Source organism: Cryptomeria japonica, chromosome 3 (assembly GCF_030272615.1).
Source record: "Cryptomeria japonica chromosome 3, Sugi_1.0, whole genome shotgun sequence".
Lineage (NCBI taxonomy): Eukaryota > Viridiplantae > Streptophyta > Pinopsida > Cupressales > Cupressaceae > Cryptomeria > Cryptomeria japonica.
The window spans coordinates 767950619-767968907 of NC_081407.1; the positions used below are offsets into that span (position 1 = coordinate 767950619).

At 36.3% G+C, this 18289-nt stretch overlaps 1 protein-coding gene and 1 pseudogene across 4 annotated transcripts in view; both read left to right on the plus strand.

Moving 5' to 3' along the window:
- Positions 1–18289, plus strand: part of LOC131078112 (uncharacterized) — a 154597-nt gene that overhangs the window by 57458 nt on the left and 78850 nt on the right. For all 4 annotated transcript variants that reach the window (XR_009113730.2, XM_058015784.2, XM_058015782.2 and 1 more), the window contains 4 exons: positions 9903–10013; positions 11320–11361; positions 16404–16523; positions 16625–16827. Coding sequence is in view for 3 of the 4 variants with exons in the window: in XM_058015784.2 (XP_057871767.2) it covers positions 9903–10013; positions 11320–11361; positions 16404–16523; positions 16625–16827 (476 nt within the window). In the remaining variant the exon portion in view is untranslated. The remainder of the gene's footprint in view (positions 1–9902; positions 10014–11319; positions 11362–16403; positions 16524–16624; positions 16828–18289) is intronic.
- On the plus strand, positions 976–1848 carry LOC131078105 (short-chain type dehydrogenase/reductase-like; annotated as a pseudogene).

The window sequence follows — 18289 nt, forward strand, 5'->3', positions numbered from 1 at the left end:
CAATCAGATTTCGCACTAGATTGCAGAGCTAATGCGCTTGAGGGTTGAACAAATGAAGATTATGTTTGATGCTTGCCAAAAGAACTTGCAGCTGATAGATGAATTCGCCTACTTCTCCAATCAGATTTCACACTAGATTGCAGAGCTAATGCGCTTGAGGGTTGAACAAATGAAGATTATGTTTGATGCTTGCCAAAAGTACTTTACTTATACGATGCTTGACCTTTATTAAGTCGGCTTGGTTTAATTTAAACTTGGCGCCATTTTATGTTTTATTTCATCTAATGTGTGGCGTGTTCTTTTATAGGGTCGGCCCTATTTGAAGGGAACACACAATCTTTTAATTGTGGCGTGAGAAAGGGCCCAGCCCTAAAGGGTACACGTTACCCTTTGAAGTGAGAAAAGGGCCCAGCCCTTAAGCGGATTCCAATGTTGCCATTGGCAATTGGAATCCTCCTCCCTAGTTATAAACAACATTTGGAAAATGCAATGATAGACATTCAGCTTCATTTGTATAAATATCAAGGAAGAATGAATGTTTTTTATGCTTTGCATTCAAAATGAGGTAAAATGAAGTATGTTTTGGGCTTTCAAATGGTTTGTAAGGCACTTTTAGAGATAGAGCTCATGTTTTTATGTTTTTTGTTGATGTTATTGTAGCTTTGGTTAGTATCCTTCTCAAGCCAACTTGAAGAAAATAAAATGAGCATATATTAAATATACTCATAGGGCCAACCATTATATATAAAATATAATTAATATTTTTTAAAACAATGTGAGCCGATCCTCATGTAAGAGACGTGTCTCCTCATCCAAGGCAAATATATATGAAGGGCTATCACATTTACTTGGAGATTGATAAAATTAATAGAATTATTCTATTGTGCTTGGGGGTGACGATAGGAGCCTATCGTCTATGTTTGGGAAGGCAACAGTGATGGTTTGCCTGTGGTTATTCAAGCACTACCATTTAACATGGTATCAGAGCCAGGTTCTTTCCTTGTGCCTGCTCTTTAGTGACAAGATGAGTTTAAATCGAGCACATAATCAACTCCCTGTTTTACATCATGAGCGAATTGATCATTGAAGCGATTTGATTATAATGAAGGTGAACCTCACTAAGGCAGCGATTTTGTGTTATGTTCATAGGCTGGTGATTTGATATCAACATTGGACAAAGACTGTACCCTAGTTCCAACATTCCCCAGAATGGCCGATGAGAGTAGTCTGAAAGATTGAGTAGCCATCGTGACGGGTGCATCATGAGGGATTGGTAGAGAAATTGTCCTTCACTTGGCATGCAAGGGAGCAAAAGTGGTGATCAATTATGTTGCAAATGCAGACAAAGCAGAACAAGGACCCTAATACAATGAGAGCCGCGACCTGCAAGGCCGATATTTCCAAGGCGATTGAAGTAAGCAAACTTTTTGATGTGGCGGAGGAAGCATTCGACGTAGTGCACATTTAATTGCGCCACCATTCTCGACCCTAAATACCCACCCCTGGTGGAAACCCCTGAAGAAGCGTGGGACTTGACCTTTGATGTCAATTGCAAGTGAGCTTTTCTATACTCCAAGGAAGCTCGCAAAAGAGTTGTCAAAGGAGGTGGTGGTCGCATATTAAATTTGAGCACTTCAATGGTTGGGTCCCTGAGACTTGAATATTGAGCATACGGGGCCAGCAAGGCTGCTGTGGAGACCATTACCAAAATACTGGCCAAGGAATTGAGGGGCACCAAGATTACTGCGAGTTGTGTGGCACCCAGGGGCGATGGCTATTGAAATGTTCTTTGCTGGAAAGAGCGATGCTATGGTTGAATGCATTGCTAAAGAGGTTCCCTTTTGTTAAGTTTTGTGATCAGATTGAAGAATATAGTTTACTTTAATTTTATCAAAAGAGTATATAGTTTGTACTATATTACTAATTTAACTTCCCACGAATGTGACAAGACAACAAGCGTTTAATAGTCAATGTTCACTTTCCCTTGAAAGTATACTATGACGATGAGTGTTGTTCAATCTGCCATGGATGTATGCTCAGATAATTATAGTAGTTTTATCTGATTAATTTATCCTTTAGTGTATTATAGTCTAACTCTTATCATAGCCGTATTCACTGTTTCTATCATCATCGACTTGACCTATTAAAAAATGAAAACTGTATCATATTGATATATGATATTGAACGACTTCCTGAGAAGTCGTGACTCTTTACTCCAAGAGTCTTGGTGGTTTCTATCAAACCGATTCACTAACAATCGGTTGAGACTTAACTAATACACAACCCAATCGATTACCAATCAAATTAGTGATAGCAATTATGATGTTGATTGGTTATAATAAAATATCGATCGTAAGTTATTGATCGGATATATACATGTCTATAGTAAATTGTTTGGCAGTAATTGGCAAATAGAATAAATAAATTTCTGAGCACAAGTGATGGACGGGTTTCATTATATGCAACACACATAGTGTAGACGGGTATCATTAATCTAAATGTTCAAGGCCAAAAAGGCCAATTGAACATTTAGATTGGCTCTCTCGGTTATGCTAAGGATATCGACTAGAGCTATCATCATTAACACGCCCTCTTAGCTCGGGAGGTATCCTTCTTTAATCTCCGAGTCACATAGCTATCACCTCACTGTGATAACAAACAACATGGCATATCCATAGACATCACCTTATGTGATGTCCACCATTATGGTTTATCCACGGATATCACCTCACATGATATCCACCATAGAGATTTCCTCAAGTAATATCCACCATTATGGCTTATCCATAGATATCACTTCACATGATATCCACCATTATGGTATATCTAAAGATATTACTACATGACATGTCCACGGATTTCATGAGATGTGAAATCCACCATGAATATCTCTTTTTTAATATCCACCATTATGGCTTATCCATGGATATCACGTTTCATGATATCAACCATTATGGCATGTCCATACTTATTACTACTAGAGATATAAATTATTATGACATATCCATAGATATCACGTCCCATGATATCCATCATAATGGTATGATCAATCAATATTGTAAGATCGTGACCTTACGATAATGATCAGATGTACAAGTGTTCACTATTGAGAGATCGTCACCTCACAATAATGTTCACAGGGGCTCATCAAGCACTGAACCAAAATTGTCATGGAGTCACACACATGACATCCACCATGAACCATATCAGAGGGTGTAGATAAGGGCTTTCTCCTTAAGTCTCTCTCAAAGAGAAATGCAATCACAAGAGTTTACACTTTAAAACATCTTTTGAAAAGAAGAATACATTAGTGAATAGCATACCTTTCCACCATGTCTCTAACATAGTGATACTTGATCTCCACATGCTTTGACCTTTCATGAAATACAAAGTTGGAGTCTACATCACTCTTGGTTTATTCCAAGCTCACCAAGTATTCATCTATCCAGGAATATCATGACCTAGAAGTCAGCATAAAGGCCTTCCAACCTACATAAATGGGACTCCATCTCATGAATCATAGTCCTTTGCCTGATCACTAGAGAAACTATCTTGACATGGTCCACTCCCATTGAACCAATATAACCAAGATGCTCGGATATCAATAGAAGCACATCCTCTTAGCTGCTTTCTCTGTCACAAAAGCATCCCCTGCTCACATGGTCCCAATCATGGAAGATATCTTTATTTAGGAGACTCTTATCATTTGGTATGATCCTCATACGGTTGGAAGTGCTAGATCCAAAACCACCATGGATGTACTGTCATAAGATCAAGTCCTAGGTAGGAATATGATGATCTTGAGATTTAGAACAAAATCCCCTTTCAGTATGCTCCCTCTCACTGAGAGAGCCCTCTTGTCTCAATCTTGGCTTTGTAACCCTAGATGCTATCATTACCAGCACAAGTGCCTCTATGGCTTTCACAAGTGAATTGCACTTCTGCAGGTAAATATTTGTTTTGTAAATACAAAATCTCAGAATCTCCACTAAAGTCCTTCGCATATTCTTCTTGAATTTCAATTTCATCACAAATAGAACTTGAAAACTCTATAACCTGAAAAGCAACAAGCTGTGATTCTAAAGATGTCCTGTATGTAAGGGACAAGTTTCTCATAGTAAATTGAAGAAATTTAAAAAACAAGATATCCAAATGCAGCTTGTTGTAAGCCGACATCTGCTGACAATGTTGTTTTACAAATAACACGCATAATGTAATTGCATGAATTAATAACTAATGAAATTTATGAACATTATTCACCCATAAAACTTATCTCTTTCAAATCAGAATATGAATTCATCTGCATCCTTTTGTGGAAGAGTCTTACCAACATCCGCAATGGAAGGTTGAAGCATAGTCCTGGTTGGACATTTCATTGCGAAGTGACCATATTTGTCACATCTAAAGCATTGGATTTCTGAAATATCCTTCCTTCTTTTGAAGTGTCCTTTCTTACCTTTCTTCTTTGAGGAGTGAGAGGCAAGAACATGAACATCTTCATTTGTAGAACTTTGATCAATGCCTCTAGTGACCAATCTTGACTCTTCTTGAACACAGTCTGTTTTTAATCGATTAAACTTGGAAAGTTTTGATCTTGTGCTTATCTCTTGAATAAATGCTTCCCAAGAAGAAGGGAGACCATTGAGTGCCAACATGGTTAACTGTTTACTCTCTATGGTATGTCCAATGGTAGAGAGTTGATCTCTCAATTCAATAATCCTCATGAAGTATGAGATGATGGATTCTTCTTTCGTCATTTTGATATGGTGAAGTTGTTGCTTTAATGCAAGTGCTCGGCTAGTGTTGTTTATCTCATACATCTCCTCTAATGCTTTGAACATGCCATATGCTGTCTCTAACTTGGAGATAATTGGCATGATGTGATCTTTCACCGAGTCAACCAACATCTTCATTGCTTTGTGGTTCTTTTTCCTCCATTGAAGTTTCTCATTACCTCGGTTAGTTCTGGTATAGCTTCCCTCACTAATTCATCTAATTCATTGTCTCCCAAGGCAAGCATAATTCTTAACTTCCAAGATACGAAGTTTGATGCTCTTTCAAGTCTATCTTCAACTCTAATTCCATTCACCATCTTGACGTATGATATATGTAGTCAAACTTGAAGACAAAAGTGGAAGATAGCCCTTCTTCTATCAATCTGATCTGATCTGATCTTTCCTTAAACTTGCTCTGATACCATGTTAAGTTTTGTGATCAGATTGAAGAATATAGTTTACTTTAATTTTATCAGAAGAGTATACAGTTTGTACTGTATTACTATCTTAACTTCCCACAAATGTGACAAGACAACAAGCGTTTAATAGTCAATGTTCACTTTCCCTTGAAAGTATACTACTGACGATGAGTGTTGTTCAATATGCCATGGATGTATGCTCAGATAATTATAGTAGTTTTATTTGATTAATTTATCCTTTAGTGTATTATAGTCTAACTCTTATCATAACTGTATTCACTGTTTCTATCATCATCGACTTGACCTATTAAAAAATGAAAACTGTATCATATTGATATATGATATTGAACGACTTCTCAGGAAGTCGTGACTCTTTACTCCAAGAGTCCCAGTGGTTTCTATCAAACCAATTCACTAATAATCGGTTAAGGCTTAACTAATACACAACCCAATCGATTACCAATCAAATCGCTGATAGCAATTATGATGTTGACTGGTTATAATAAAATATCTATCGTAAGTTAATGATCTGATATATACACGTGTCTACAGTAAACTTTTTGGCAGCAATTGGCAAATAGAATAAGTAAATTTTTGAGCACATATGATGGATGGGTTTCATCATATGCAACACACATAGTGTAGACGAGTATCATTAATTTAAATGTTCAAGGCCGGAAAGGCCAATTGAACATTTAGATTGGCTCTGTTGGTTATGCTAAGGATACCGACCAGAGCTATCATCATTAACACCTTTGAGCACCTAGGTTAGATCATTGACGTGGCGCCCGTCGTTGCATTCTTGGCCAGTGATGAAGGAGAGTGGGTCAATGCTCAGGTCATTCGGGTCAATGGTGGCAATCCATGATAATGTATCAGCCGTGAATTCCTGAGGCTAATATTAGCCCACTGAAGCTACGATTGAGAAGTTTGCTATTGCATCCGAGAAGTTGGCAATTGCATATGAGAAGCAAACTGTCTCCACCCCAGATGTGATTCCTATTTCAGATGATAAAGATGACTCTGTTATTGATAGTGATGCGATTATCAGCCTAAGCTGAAAGCTCGTCCTAATCGCTCCATTTGTGTCCCTCCTATAGTGGAAGTGGATAAAGGTTCTGAGATCCATCATAAAGAGATAAGTATTCCATGTTTGATGAAACTTTTTCTTTTATGTAGTAATTAATTCATTGGGATAGTGAATCTTGTTTGCTTCTAGCATTGGTATTTTGCTTTGGATAGATTAGTTCTATGAACTATTTGTAATCTCTTTTAAATGCTTTCAGGCTGGACCAAGAAGCATAAGAGATTGCATTCAACGAAGGAAGAACTTGATAATTGCTGCCATGAGACTGAGTAGGTGGCTAAAGACGTTTCTTTGAAGAGGAGGAATTAACATTCAGAGGGAGCCTGACATTTCATCAGAGGCAACCTTGAACGAGGATGTCAGAAGGTTGATATCAGGTTCAGAGGGAGCCTCTTCATCTTGAAGTTTTGGTTAATGCATTCTTCTCTGTGAGAGAAGTTTGAGGTGCAAGCCCATGTTAGTGCATTCTTCTTTGCGAGAGAAGTTTGAGGTGCAAGCCCTTGTTAGTGCATTCTTCTTTGCGAGAGAATTTTGAGGTGAAAGCCCTTGTTCCACCCTCTGTGAGTAGGTATGGTGGATCCATCCTCCGGGATTAGCCATGGTGGATGTCATGTGTGTGACGCCATGACAACATCATGTGAGGGAATTCGTGATGATTTTCTTGTACTTGTGTGTTCACCCTTTGGGATGAGCCATGGTGAATCTCATTGCGAGGTGACGATCTCACAATGATGAACACTTGTGCATTTTACCATCATTGTGAGGTGACGGTCTCACAATAATGGTTGATATCACGGTGATGTGATATCTATTCTTACACCATCCATGGGAGAAGCCATGATGGTTGATATCACAGTGAGGTGATATTTTTCCTTTCCACATATGGGAGTAGCCATTGTGGTCAAATATCACGATGAGGTGATATGCAATCACGATGAGATGATAAGCTTCTTTCATACACGTGTAGTCATTATGTTAGTCATCACAATGAGGTAATGAGACTTGTAGTCATCTAGAAGGATTCCTCCCTAGCCAAGAGGGAGCGTTGATGATATAGCATCGATGGTAATCCTACAGACGGACTAAGTGAGACCAAATATGTGAATGGTCTATCGGCCTTACATATTTGGTGTTTCGATTATTTGTATTTAGCCATGGTGGATGTCATGTGAGAGACTCCATGACTTAGCACTTGTGTTTATTCATCCTCTGGGAGTAGCCATGGTGAACGTCATGATGAGATGATGACATCATGTTGAGTGACTCCGTGATGGGCACTTGTGTTCATTTGCATTCCATTCATGGGAGTAGCCATGATGGATCCACCCTCTGGAGTAGCCATGGTGGATGTCACTACGTGACTAAGATATCGAGAAGGATTCCTCCCTGGCTAAGAGGGAGTGTTGATCTTATTGTAGCTTCGGTTGGTATCCTTCTCAGGCCGACTTGAAGAAAATAAAATGAGTATATATTAAATATACTCATAGGGCCAACCATTATATATAAAATATAATTTATATTTGTTAAAACAATGTGAGCCGACCCTCATTTAAGAGACGTGTCTCCTCATCCAAGGTGGATATATATGAAGGGTTATCACATTTTCTTGGAGATTGATAAAACTAATAGAATTATATCTACTGTGCTCGGGGGTGACGATAGGAACCTATCGTCTATGGTTGGGAAGGCAACAATGATGGTTTGCCTGTGATTATTCGAGCACTACCATTTAACATTTTGGTCAATTGTTAAGTGATAAAAGAGAATTTAAAAAGAAAAATGTCATTTTTAGAGGGTGGTTGAGCCATGGAAGCAATAATTGTTTGGGGAATTAATTAGCAAAACAAAAGTATAAGATTTTTAGAAAAAATAAGGAAAAAATCGGATTTGCAAAAAGAACGTAAAAAATTGCAGAAAAACAATCAAAAACTACTTTTTAAAAATATTTTAGGACATTTCTTAACATAAAAATAATCTGATTTATTACAGAAAATTATACACGGAAAAATTATTTTGTCTATAATAAATTATATACACAGAAAAATATAATATCCTAACAATATTCATGCAATTTAAATTTGCTGTGTATATAATTTATTATAGACAAAACACCTACTCAATTACCAACTTAGCCTACTCCTAATCCCAATAATAGACCACACCAACATCTAGTGTATTCAGCAGAGTTCAATCAATACCCTACATATGCAATCTACATTAGTGATGTACACCTTCGGTCAGGAAAAACCTTACCTCCTCCTGTTACTCTTTTTATAACAAATTTTCTGTGTATAATTTTCTGTGATAAATCAGATTATTACTTCAAAAAACGTTTAATCTTCTGTGACATAATTTTCTGTGTATATATGAACAGTATTCATGCACTTAAAAAATGGCATCGAACTTTATATGAATCTTCGTAAAAAAGAACCTGAGCAATTTTCATAAAAAAAAACCTGGCAATTGCGTGCGACCTGGCTCTTCTTCCTCTTTAGCTCTTCTTCCCGTCGATGGCTCCTGTTGTCCACATTCTGCCTCTGAAACCCTTCGCGCAGCATACTTATAAAAAAATTTCACTGTTTTTTTAACTTTCCGCACCGTTTAGGGTTTTTGCGAGCTTTTTGTTCTGCGCTGGCGATCTTTTCCCGACTACTTGCGCGCGACTGTTCCTGATTTTTTCAGGGTTACACCCGATAAAATCGTTGACTGCGTTGACCGAAAAAATCGCAATTTTTTCAGGGAATTGATTGGTCAGGCCTGCGATCAACGATTAACCGGGTATAATCGCTATTTTTTGCAGAGTTTTGCTTCTTTGGACTTGGTTCACCTCCATCTTGCTAAACAACTGTTGGTGGAGCCAGCTAAATCCAGGTCTGTTTGGCAGGATACTGCAGGGCTCCATCCCAAGACTTTGCCTGGGTTTTGCCTTTTTGGCAAATCGATTAGAAAAGTTGAAAAATATTTTTTAAACTTATTATATGTCAGTTTATACAGGTTTAAATATGCTGCAAACATGTGTGATTTCTATTAATGAAAATGATAACTTGTATTTTAGTACAATTTGGTTTGACTATTGATTGTCAGCCTTTTATATTTAATGAAATCCTTATTCATGGTAGAATCCCCTAAAATTCGTGATTGTCTGTAACTATTTTTCTTGCATCTATTTCATAGTTTATTGGTTTGTTCTGTAGTCATGCAGTGGGATAAATATTCTGAATTGTATGCTCACTTTTGCATCAGGATGTTTGTTCTCATGAACTTCTGTGAATTCTGAAGTTTTCATGTTGTGAAAGATAAAATCCGTTGATAGTCTTAAATCTTAATGCATGTTTTTTTTCTATTTTTACGATTTTTTTTCCTCATTGCCAGCCTGATGTTGGTTTCTAAGTTGCATACTTTATCGAACACTTTCACTATTGACTTAAAATGTGTCTTATCCTGTGAGTTATTTTCTATTGTTAAATTTGTTTTCAAGTATATTATTTCCTTTTGTCTCTGCATTGCCATGTAATTTCCTTTATGAGATTTACAATGGAATAAAAGTTGCTTAGAAGTAATGTTTGAATGTGTTTACTTTCATTTCATAGAGATGCTGAAAATACAATGTCTTGTTTCCAGGCTGCAGAGCAAGAGCGATCAGCTTTTGTATCAGCACTGTTGCCTTTGTTGGCAGAATATGATTTCCAACCTGCTGTTACGGATGCTCATTCAATTGTCAGCAATGTCAAGGTTTGCTGATTTCTTCTTATTTTTTGAGAAGAATGTTTATAATGTTGCATAAAACCTGTCCAAGAGACATCACAAAGTTGATGTCTAGTATGATCACTACAACGTGAAGAATTTAATAAGCTTTGTTACTATGATCTCTGCAATTAATCGGTCACATGCAGGGCTCCATAACTTAAAAATATTAGATCTTTAAATTCTGAAAGGTTTTTATGGAAACCTTGGAAATGGGAAAAGAGTGCAAGAGGAAGAGAATTGGATGAGGTAGTCAGTTTTGTCTGAATTTAACTTCAGTCAATTTTTAAATTTTTTTAATGAGGTGATCCAAACAGTATCCATTTAGTGTTTGGTATCTGGCAATTTTCTTGGTTTTAGAGTTGGTTTTAATCTGTGAAATCTCGTCTTCAATGGTTAAACTAATAAACTGTCTAACAAAGTTACTTTTGTAAACATAAATATTATGAATTTCCCTACCAATGTTACATTCTGTAATATTTCTGCCGGTGTTAATTGTATACCTTACAATCTGAAATGGGACTACAATTAAAAATAAATAAATAAATTTCCTAAATGTCCACAAATGACTAAAAGTAACACATGTGCATGCACACACACTTCAGATAGAGAGATACACATTCAGACACACACACACTTCAGATAGAGAGATACACATTCAGACACACACACACACACACATCTTTCTAGATGGTCATCAGTTATGAAGCTCTTCTTTAGGGTTCCTTTACTCTCTTACTTCTCAATTGAAAGTGAACCAAATGTACTTTTGAGCCTTGTTGGCTTACTTTTCGTCATTGTAGACATTAATATTATAATTTTCTAATTATATTTCTATTTAAAAAACTGATGTATGCAATTTATTCCTGTGTAAACAGAACTTAATGTAACATTGGTAGGGAATTGACCATATTTGTTTAACAAAAGGAACTGTATACATTAAATCCAGTGGGGATGATAGTCACCTGTTAATCATGTCCAACAATGTTTCTAGTAAGAACCAATCCTGCAAGCAATCATGATATTGATGAACATTACTTCCATTATGATGGTCAATCACGCACATACTTTTTTTCCTATATTTTATTTGGTGATTAATTATACCTGAAGTAAGTGACAGGATCAGTGTGTACATTGTTGCAAACATCTTTTTACTCTTTGGCTTTTGTATACCTAAGATGTAATTCAAATTTGTTTTGCATTAGAGACTGCTTTTGCTAGCATCCTACTTTGTCATTCTTGCAATTCTTATATGATTTATAAATTTTATGTTGTCACCTTCACTTTGCTGCAGGTTTTAATACAACATCTGCATGAGAAACTTAATCTTAGTGAGGTATGATAAATCCTTTCTATGGACTATTATTCTATTGCAAGAAAGGAAATTGATGCTTTAGAATTTTTTATGAGATTTTATAATTTTTTATTCTGTTGACTGTTGCCCAATAAAGTTTGTTGCATCAATGTTCTTGTAGAACACAGAAGTACCACTGAGAGGGGGGGGGGGGGTGGTGGTGGGGTGAATCAGTAGTAAAATAACTTTAATCCTTTCTAGTAATTTCAAACTTTTAATCTGAAATTGAAAGATGGAAAACATGTAACAACTGAAACTAGAAAAGGAACAACAGCAAAACCACAAGGCACAAGATTTTACGTGGAAACCCAGTGTGGGAAAACCACGGTGAGAAATGCCACTAGGATCTACTGTCCTAATCTGGCCTCACAGTTAAAAAGATTACAATCCTTTGGGCACCAACCCAATCAATCTTAGGGCACCAACCGAATAGAGTCACCAACTCATCTGCTGTTACAACTTACTGATCTGAGCACCAACTCAGTAACAATTACAATATATAAATCAAGATGTATGAAAGAAAGCTTATGATCTTTTCAGAACAATTTCATAGAGACTTCTGCAAACTATCAGTCTGAAAATTTGACAAATATCTTTTTTCAAACTGAAAGTACACAAAACACAATATCAAGTTGAAGTGATCTCCGTATAACTGTAAAAATGACTTCCCTGTGACATGTTGAGTACTTTGAGATTCCTGCAAATACCTTCAACAATCTGAATTAAATAGCACCCGAATCAAGTTCCACTGAAATCATCAACAAAGGTACTCAATTCCAAACATACTTTTGCACAGATTTAATTTAAGTAGGTTTATCATACTGTCAACAACGTAAGACTGCAAGTATAGATCTGTTTGATATTATTTCTAATGCATAGCCCCCTGTGTTTCTTCTTCCTGGAATTCAACTTGTCCAGAAATTAAACAAACTTCAATCCATATAAGTATAGAAAACCTGTGATCTGATTGCAAATAGATGTATATTTTAGTTTCAAATCTTTATTCAGACTTCAAAGCAAATAATCTGAAGAATACTTACAATCAACCAGTTCCAACTACAACGTGATTCTTAGTCTGGACTTAACCACTGCTGTGAAGATCGATTCCAAAAATCATAAAAGTCACTCAAAGACACAGAGAAGACTGGATTTACGATTATAACCACAGTATATGAACTTTAGAATATAATTGCTCAACCCTTTTTTCTTTCTTTTCCACTCACTTCAGAAAATACGCAAATTGCTTTTTTTTTACATAAGCCTTTTTCAACAGATAGTTATGGTTCAGTTAAAAACTACCCTTGGCAGTTAAAACTGCTTTCTCTTTCTCCACGTCTAAAGCATATGTAGTTGTATATGCTTGATGAGGTTTGTTTTTTAACAAAAAGCTATTACGTGGATTAGTTAAATATTTGATTGTAACTTAGTTACAACCAACCAATGGTTTTAACTACTAGAGCCAACAAATTCAAATATATAATCCGACACTCCTTCATATACACAAATCTATAAACTCCACGTTTTACAACTTCTCAATCCTCAAACGATGTGTGTATATATTCAACAAAAGCTGTGAAGAAGAGACAACAATATCTGAGCGCTGTATAAGAAGATGGTAAAATGCTCTATTATTTTTGAACTGAACCAATAACATTTTTGAACAGATTTCTATGTGCAGATTTGTATAGATTTTCTGAATATAATCAAACTGTGTTTGTCTACAGGATCATCAAGACACACTGTACAAATACATATGACATCAGTGACAAATCATGCCAATAGTTCTAACTTCTAACCATATTTCACTGAATGATTTGTGGTTAAAACATTCATAAATAATTTGTGGTTAAATTTTAAAACATAAAACATTGTGGTTTGAAAGAGAACAATCAATGTAATCTAAGGAATTGGAATTTAGGAAATAATAGTCTGCTGGAAAGTAATGACTTGTTATTTTAGGATATAATAGTCTGCTGGAAACTAATGACTTGTGATCAACCAATTGAGGGTTGGGGATTTTGATCTTGGTTTTCTCTCTCTGCGGTTAGGCAACTGATGTAATGTTTATTTGTCAGGTAACAAGTAAATACCACTTTCTCATCTTGTATAAAAACTTTGGTGCTTTATTCAACTATTGGAAGGGTGCATAGGAATTTTGTATCATCGAGAATATTTGAACATAAATATGGGAGACGTGTGTCAGCAGGAGTCCATCTTTAGACTTCTGAATACCCATAGATATGGCCAGCTTTTCCCTCTGAGAGCTGATCGCTACTTTAGCAGGGAGCCCGTTTTTTGATGGGGCTAGAATAGTCATCAATGACTGCTGCAGGAGGGAGTTGCAAAAGTCATTTGGCGGGGCATAAGCATCTGCATCCCCCAGGGTAGATTTTGAAATGTCCACAATGAGGCTTGCAATATGTTTTTTAATCCAAAAGATATAGTTGAAAACATGTATTAAAATATATTTTGATGAAACAACCCTAACCCAGTTTCCCGTATGAATATCAATGCGAACAAAAACACATTTTTGGATTTTGAAAAAAAATGTCAGATTTTGAATTTCATGGATGGAATTTGCTGACCGGTTGACATAGGTTATAACCATATACTAAGGGATGATTTTTATTGAAATGGCCACCCTTGGTTCACAACCAAATTTTTTGCAACAATTCTACCTTAATGGATTAGACTATTTATCACACAGTTTGCTGCTCTTAGTAATGTCTTTGGCCGATTGGGATTGTTTGCACATATGCTCATATGCTCATATGATTGTTAAGAAGTCTCTCATTTATACATAACAACATTAATTACTCAAACAAGTTTGCAAAGGAAACCACTGTAAGAACTCCAACTAATTCTGGTACAATTTTTTCCATTTAGTAGATTTGACATTTCGTCAAACACTTGACATGCTAGCTCTCTGATGTCTGATTTCTGAGTTTTGATTGTGTTTAATGTATGTTTACAATGCCAAATATAGAAGAACATACAAAATTGATAACACAGAGTGCATAAACCAAAACAACAATTTCTCACTATTAACTTCACTTTATTATCCTCATATCAGATCTGAGTACAATGTTTATCAGGTCCGTCACAGTAATTTTCAGACATATAAAACCTATAGAAATGTGTCTACAACATGCAAATGCATTACATAGACGGATCATCAACATATCTGAAGTTCAATGTGTCCTTTAGGCACAATTTGATGACATGAATGGCTGAAGATAATGTCTGAAACTCCTTATGTAGGTCTGATATTCTCTGCCCTTAGTCTGAAGGTAATGACAGCTAAAATTAATCCCCAACTCCTCCAAAGATATGTGTCCAAGCCTAGGAATAGGGTGCTGAAACCTTAGATGCAAGATATGTCAATGAAGTGCCGAGTAGATCATCAAAATCTTGTGGACAGCAGATTGATGTGTCACTGTAGCATCACTGTTCACGTACTGTTCACATCACTGTTCACGTCAGTGTAGCACCCAACAATGTCCAACATGCAGCTCAACGAGTCTGGCATCCAAACTCCTTCACAATATTCAAACCCTAGCAAAATGAATAGTAGAAACAGAAAAGATACCTTACAGTAGCAGTACCTTCATTTCCAAAAATGTGAAACACAAGTTAGTTACCTAAATGATATTTCCACTGACAATGGGTTTCCGTCCATTGCCTCCAAGCTCGAGGGTTTCCGTCCTCAAACTTGCTGAAAGTCAAAGCTCCCAAATTCTCCAAGAGAAAATAATAAACCAAGCATGTCTATAAATGAGCTCTTAAGAGCCTTTTATAACTTTCTTGGGAGAGCTCACACACTTTCCAACCCCTGTGGGATAAAAGATATATTTTTTTTCCCTTCAACATTCATGTCTCCACACACTTCAATAAAGTGAACTTTTAATATTTAAATTACTTTCCCTTCTAACTTAAGTTCCCACATCAATAAAGTTAAATATTTTAATTTAACTTTTTAACTTAACGTTATTGATAAATTAAATAATAATCGCAAATGATTATTAAAATCTCAAATCGATATCATCAATAACCATTGACATGATATTATTCATGAACCACTGATGATCCTGACTTGGCTCAATTGACTTACTATAAATAGTAAGTATCCCAAAAACACATCAAAAGACCTCAGAATCGCCTGCAACTGAAATTTTATAGGCCAAATATCCTCAAGATCCCTTAAGTGTCCTAGTTAGCCTACGAGACCATGGAGAAATAGGTTAACGACAACCTCATACAACATGTGCTATAAAGGGGACATTACATTCATATGTTGATGTTTTTAAGTTTATATTTTCACTTATGTTCTGCATATTTGTTCTTTTAATTATATACTTAATATAAGCAAATTAATTTAGTATAACACCAGAGAGCAACTGAATTGGTTAGGCAGACATAGGAGTGTGAGTGGACTTGTGACACAAACTTAAACTAATGTAGATTCAGTTTGAGGCTTGAGACAATTCAATGAAACATTTATATTTAAGCATGTTACTGGAACATGTGATAAGATAGGAGTACTGACGATGTAGGGATAAATGCTCCAGACATCAACTAGAGGACATGTGTTGATGTTTTTAGCAACAACTGGACTTGTTGCAAAGCTAGACAAGGAACTGACCACGTGAAATTTTTCTGTAAATGATGAACAATTTAAGGAACATGGCCTTCCTAATTGCTGCACAAATGCACAAATTTGGATTAAAATAAGCAACTTGGGATGCTAGAGTATGCTGTTTGAGGGTTGAGAACACATTCAGTTGATATTCACTATTTTGAAGCACCCCCCTTGTTGTTTGGTGGTCTGAATGCTTTCCATCTAAATAGATTTTATATGCTTGAAGCATCCACCTGTTTTTGTGATTGGTCCCAATACCAAAATTTGAATAAGAACTCTCTGATGAATTTCCTAGAAGTATAACTCTTGTCGCGAAAGTCAGAACAATGTTTCTTATTATAGTATTTTACAATTTGACAATATGATTGGATAATACTTTCTGCAGGCAAAGTTGAAGGATTCACAATATCATTTGACAGCTTGGCGAGCCGATCCAGCATATCAATCTCCTTACGCTCCACAGTCACCTTTCCATCCAAATAGTGACCATTCAAATCCCACACCGGTGAGCATAAATTCTTTCCATTCTTCTCAGATATGGAGTCTTCTTGTTTTCATATATGATTAATTTTCTTCTACCTAATAAACATATTTTTTCTGTTACAGAATACACATGGTCTTGAGATTGTGCCTCAGCCAGCATATGCAAAAGGAAGAATGCCTGCTTCCCCTCCTCCTCGTGGCTATAATGGCGGAGACTGGGATCCCTCAGCAGGGAAATATCAGCATGCGGGTATTAGTAGTGACTTGTATCATGGTACAGCCCATGATCACTTGAGGCAACCGCCATATTCTCATTCATCAAATGAGTAAGTGTTACAATAATTCGAAATTATACATAGGAAGATATTTACCTTATGAATGCTTCTTCGTCTGTCACAGGTTAAAGTTGTTTGTTTGGATTATATTTAATTAGTTTTCCATGTAACTTTTGAAGCTCGGTATTGTAAATTGAAGAACATTGATACAGTGGAAAATATGGCACTGCTAGTTTGGTCAAGGAACGCTTCCTGTTGCAGGATTGACTTAGCTCTGGTGTTTATCATCTCTTAAGAATCTGCATATTTTCAGACTCTTCCAAGAATATAATATCAAATAGGAATGCAATCTGTAATCTTTATTGGAAACACACATTCTCAGAGATATGGAAAGAGGGACAAAGAGACGGAGGTAGAGTTTATCATCTCATCTTCTTAGAATGTGTGTATTGTCAAACACTGCCCAAAATAGAATATCAAGTTAGGAATCCAATCTGCAATCTTTCTTGAAATTACACTGTTGAGGGAAGGAGGGGTATGTCATCTCGTTTCCTCTGAATCTGCATATTATCAAACTCTGAGCAGAATAGAATATCAATGTAGGAATCCAATCTGTTATCTTTCTTGTAAACACACACATTCTGTAGATGTAGGGAAGGAAAGCTGATTTGGTAGTCGTTGTCCCTGACAATGAAAGCCCAAGCCGACCATCTCGGAGAGGCAGAGATCAAAGCACCTCAAATCAGTAAAGGAAAAAAAAGTAACAAGTGAACTGCCTAAATTGTTATGAAACCAGGATGTCTGCCACGAATTGTGTGGTGGATGGGATACTTGATAATACAATACTCCAGTGTTCTCTTTTAGTTGGGGCAACAAAGGAAAAAGATTCTATTGCTTTTGGGAATGTGGAGATCCTATAAACCCGCCATGAACCAAGAGCAATCTTGAGGTTGACTCCAATGACTGTATGTAGCTATGGCAGATGATCGTGCCATCTGTAATTTGTAGGAATGCTTGATATGGAATGACCTCTTCAGGCTCTTGCTGATATACAGACATGTTGATTGCTTTAGTGGTAACCACCTAACCTTGAAGGAGGTTGTAAAGGCATTTAAAGGGAATCGGAAAGGAAGCTGCTGGTCAATGAGAATGCTAGTAGTCCAGGGTGTATGATGGTCTTTGCATACTTCTGTGAAGAAAAATGGGCGAAGAATAAGTATCTCTTTTAGCTCAAGGTAAGATCTTCCATGAACCTAAGTATGTGGAGATGGAGAATAAGCCTTAAAATACTCTCTAGATGAAGAGGAAAAGGCTCAAGGCAAGATGGATCTGAGTTTATAGAGAATGTTATTAAACCTCAAGACGTTTTAAAGATGAAGAGGATGGGCAATAAACAGAGTTTAAACAATGCATTCAAGGCTACCCATATTTAATGGATCAATGTATGAAGCAAGATAGTTTACACCTCCTCAAAACGTGTAATGTCCCCAATTTTCACCCTTATTAATTCTAA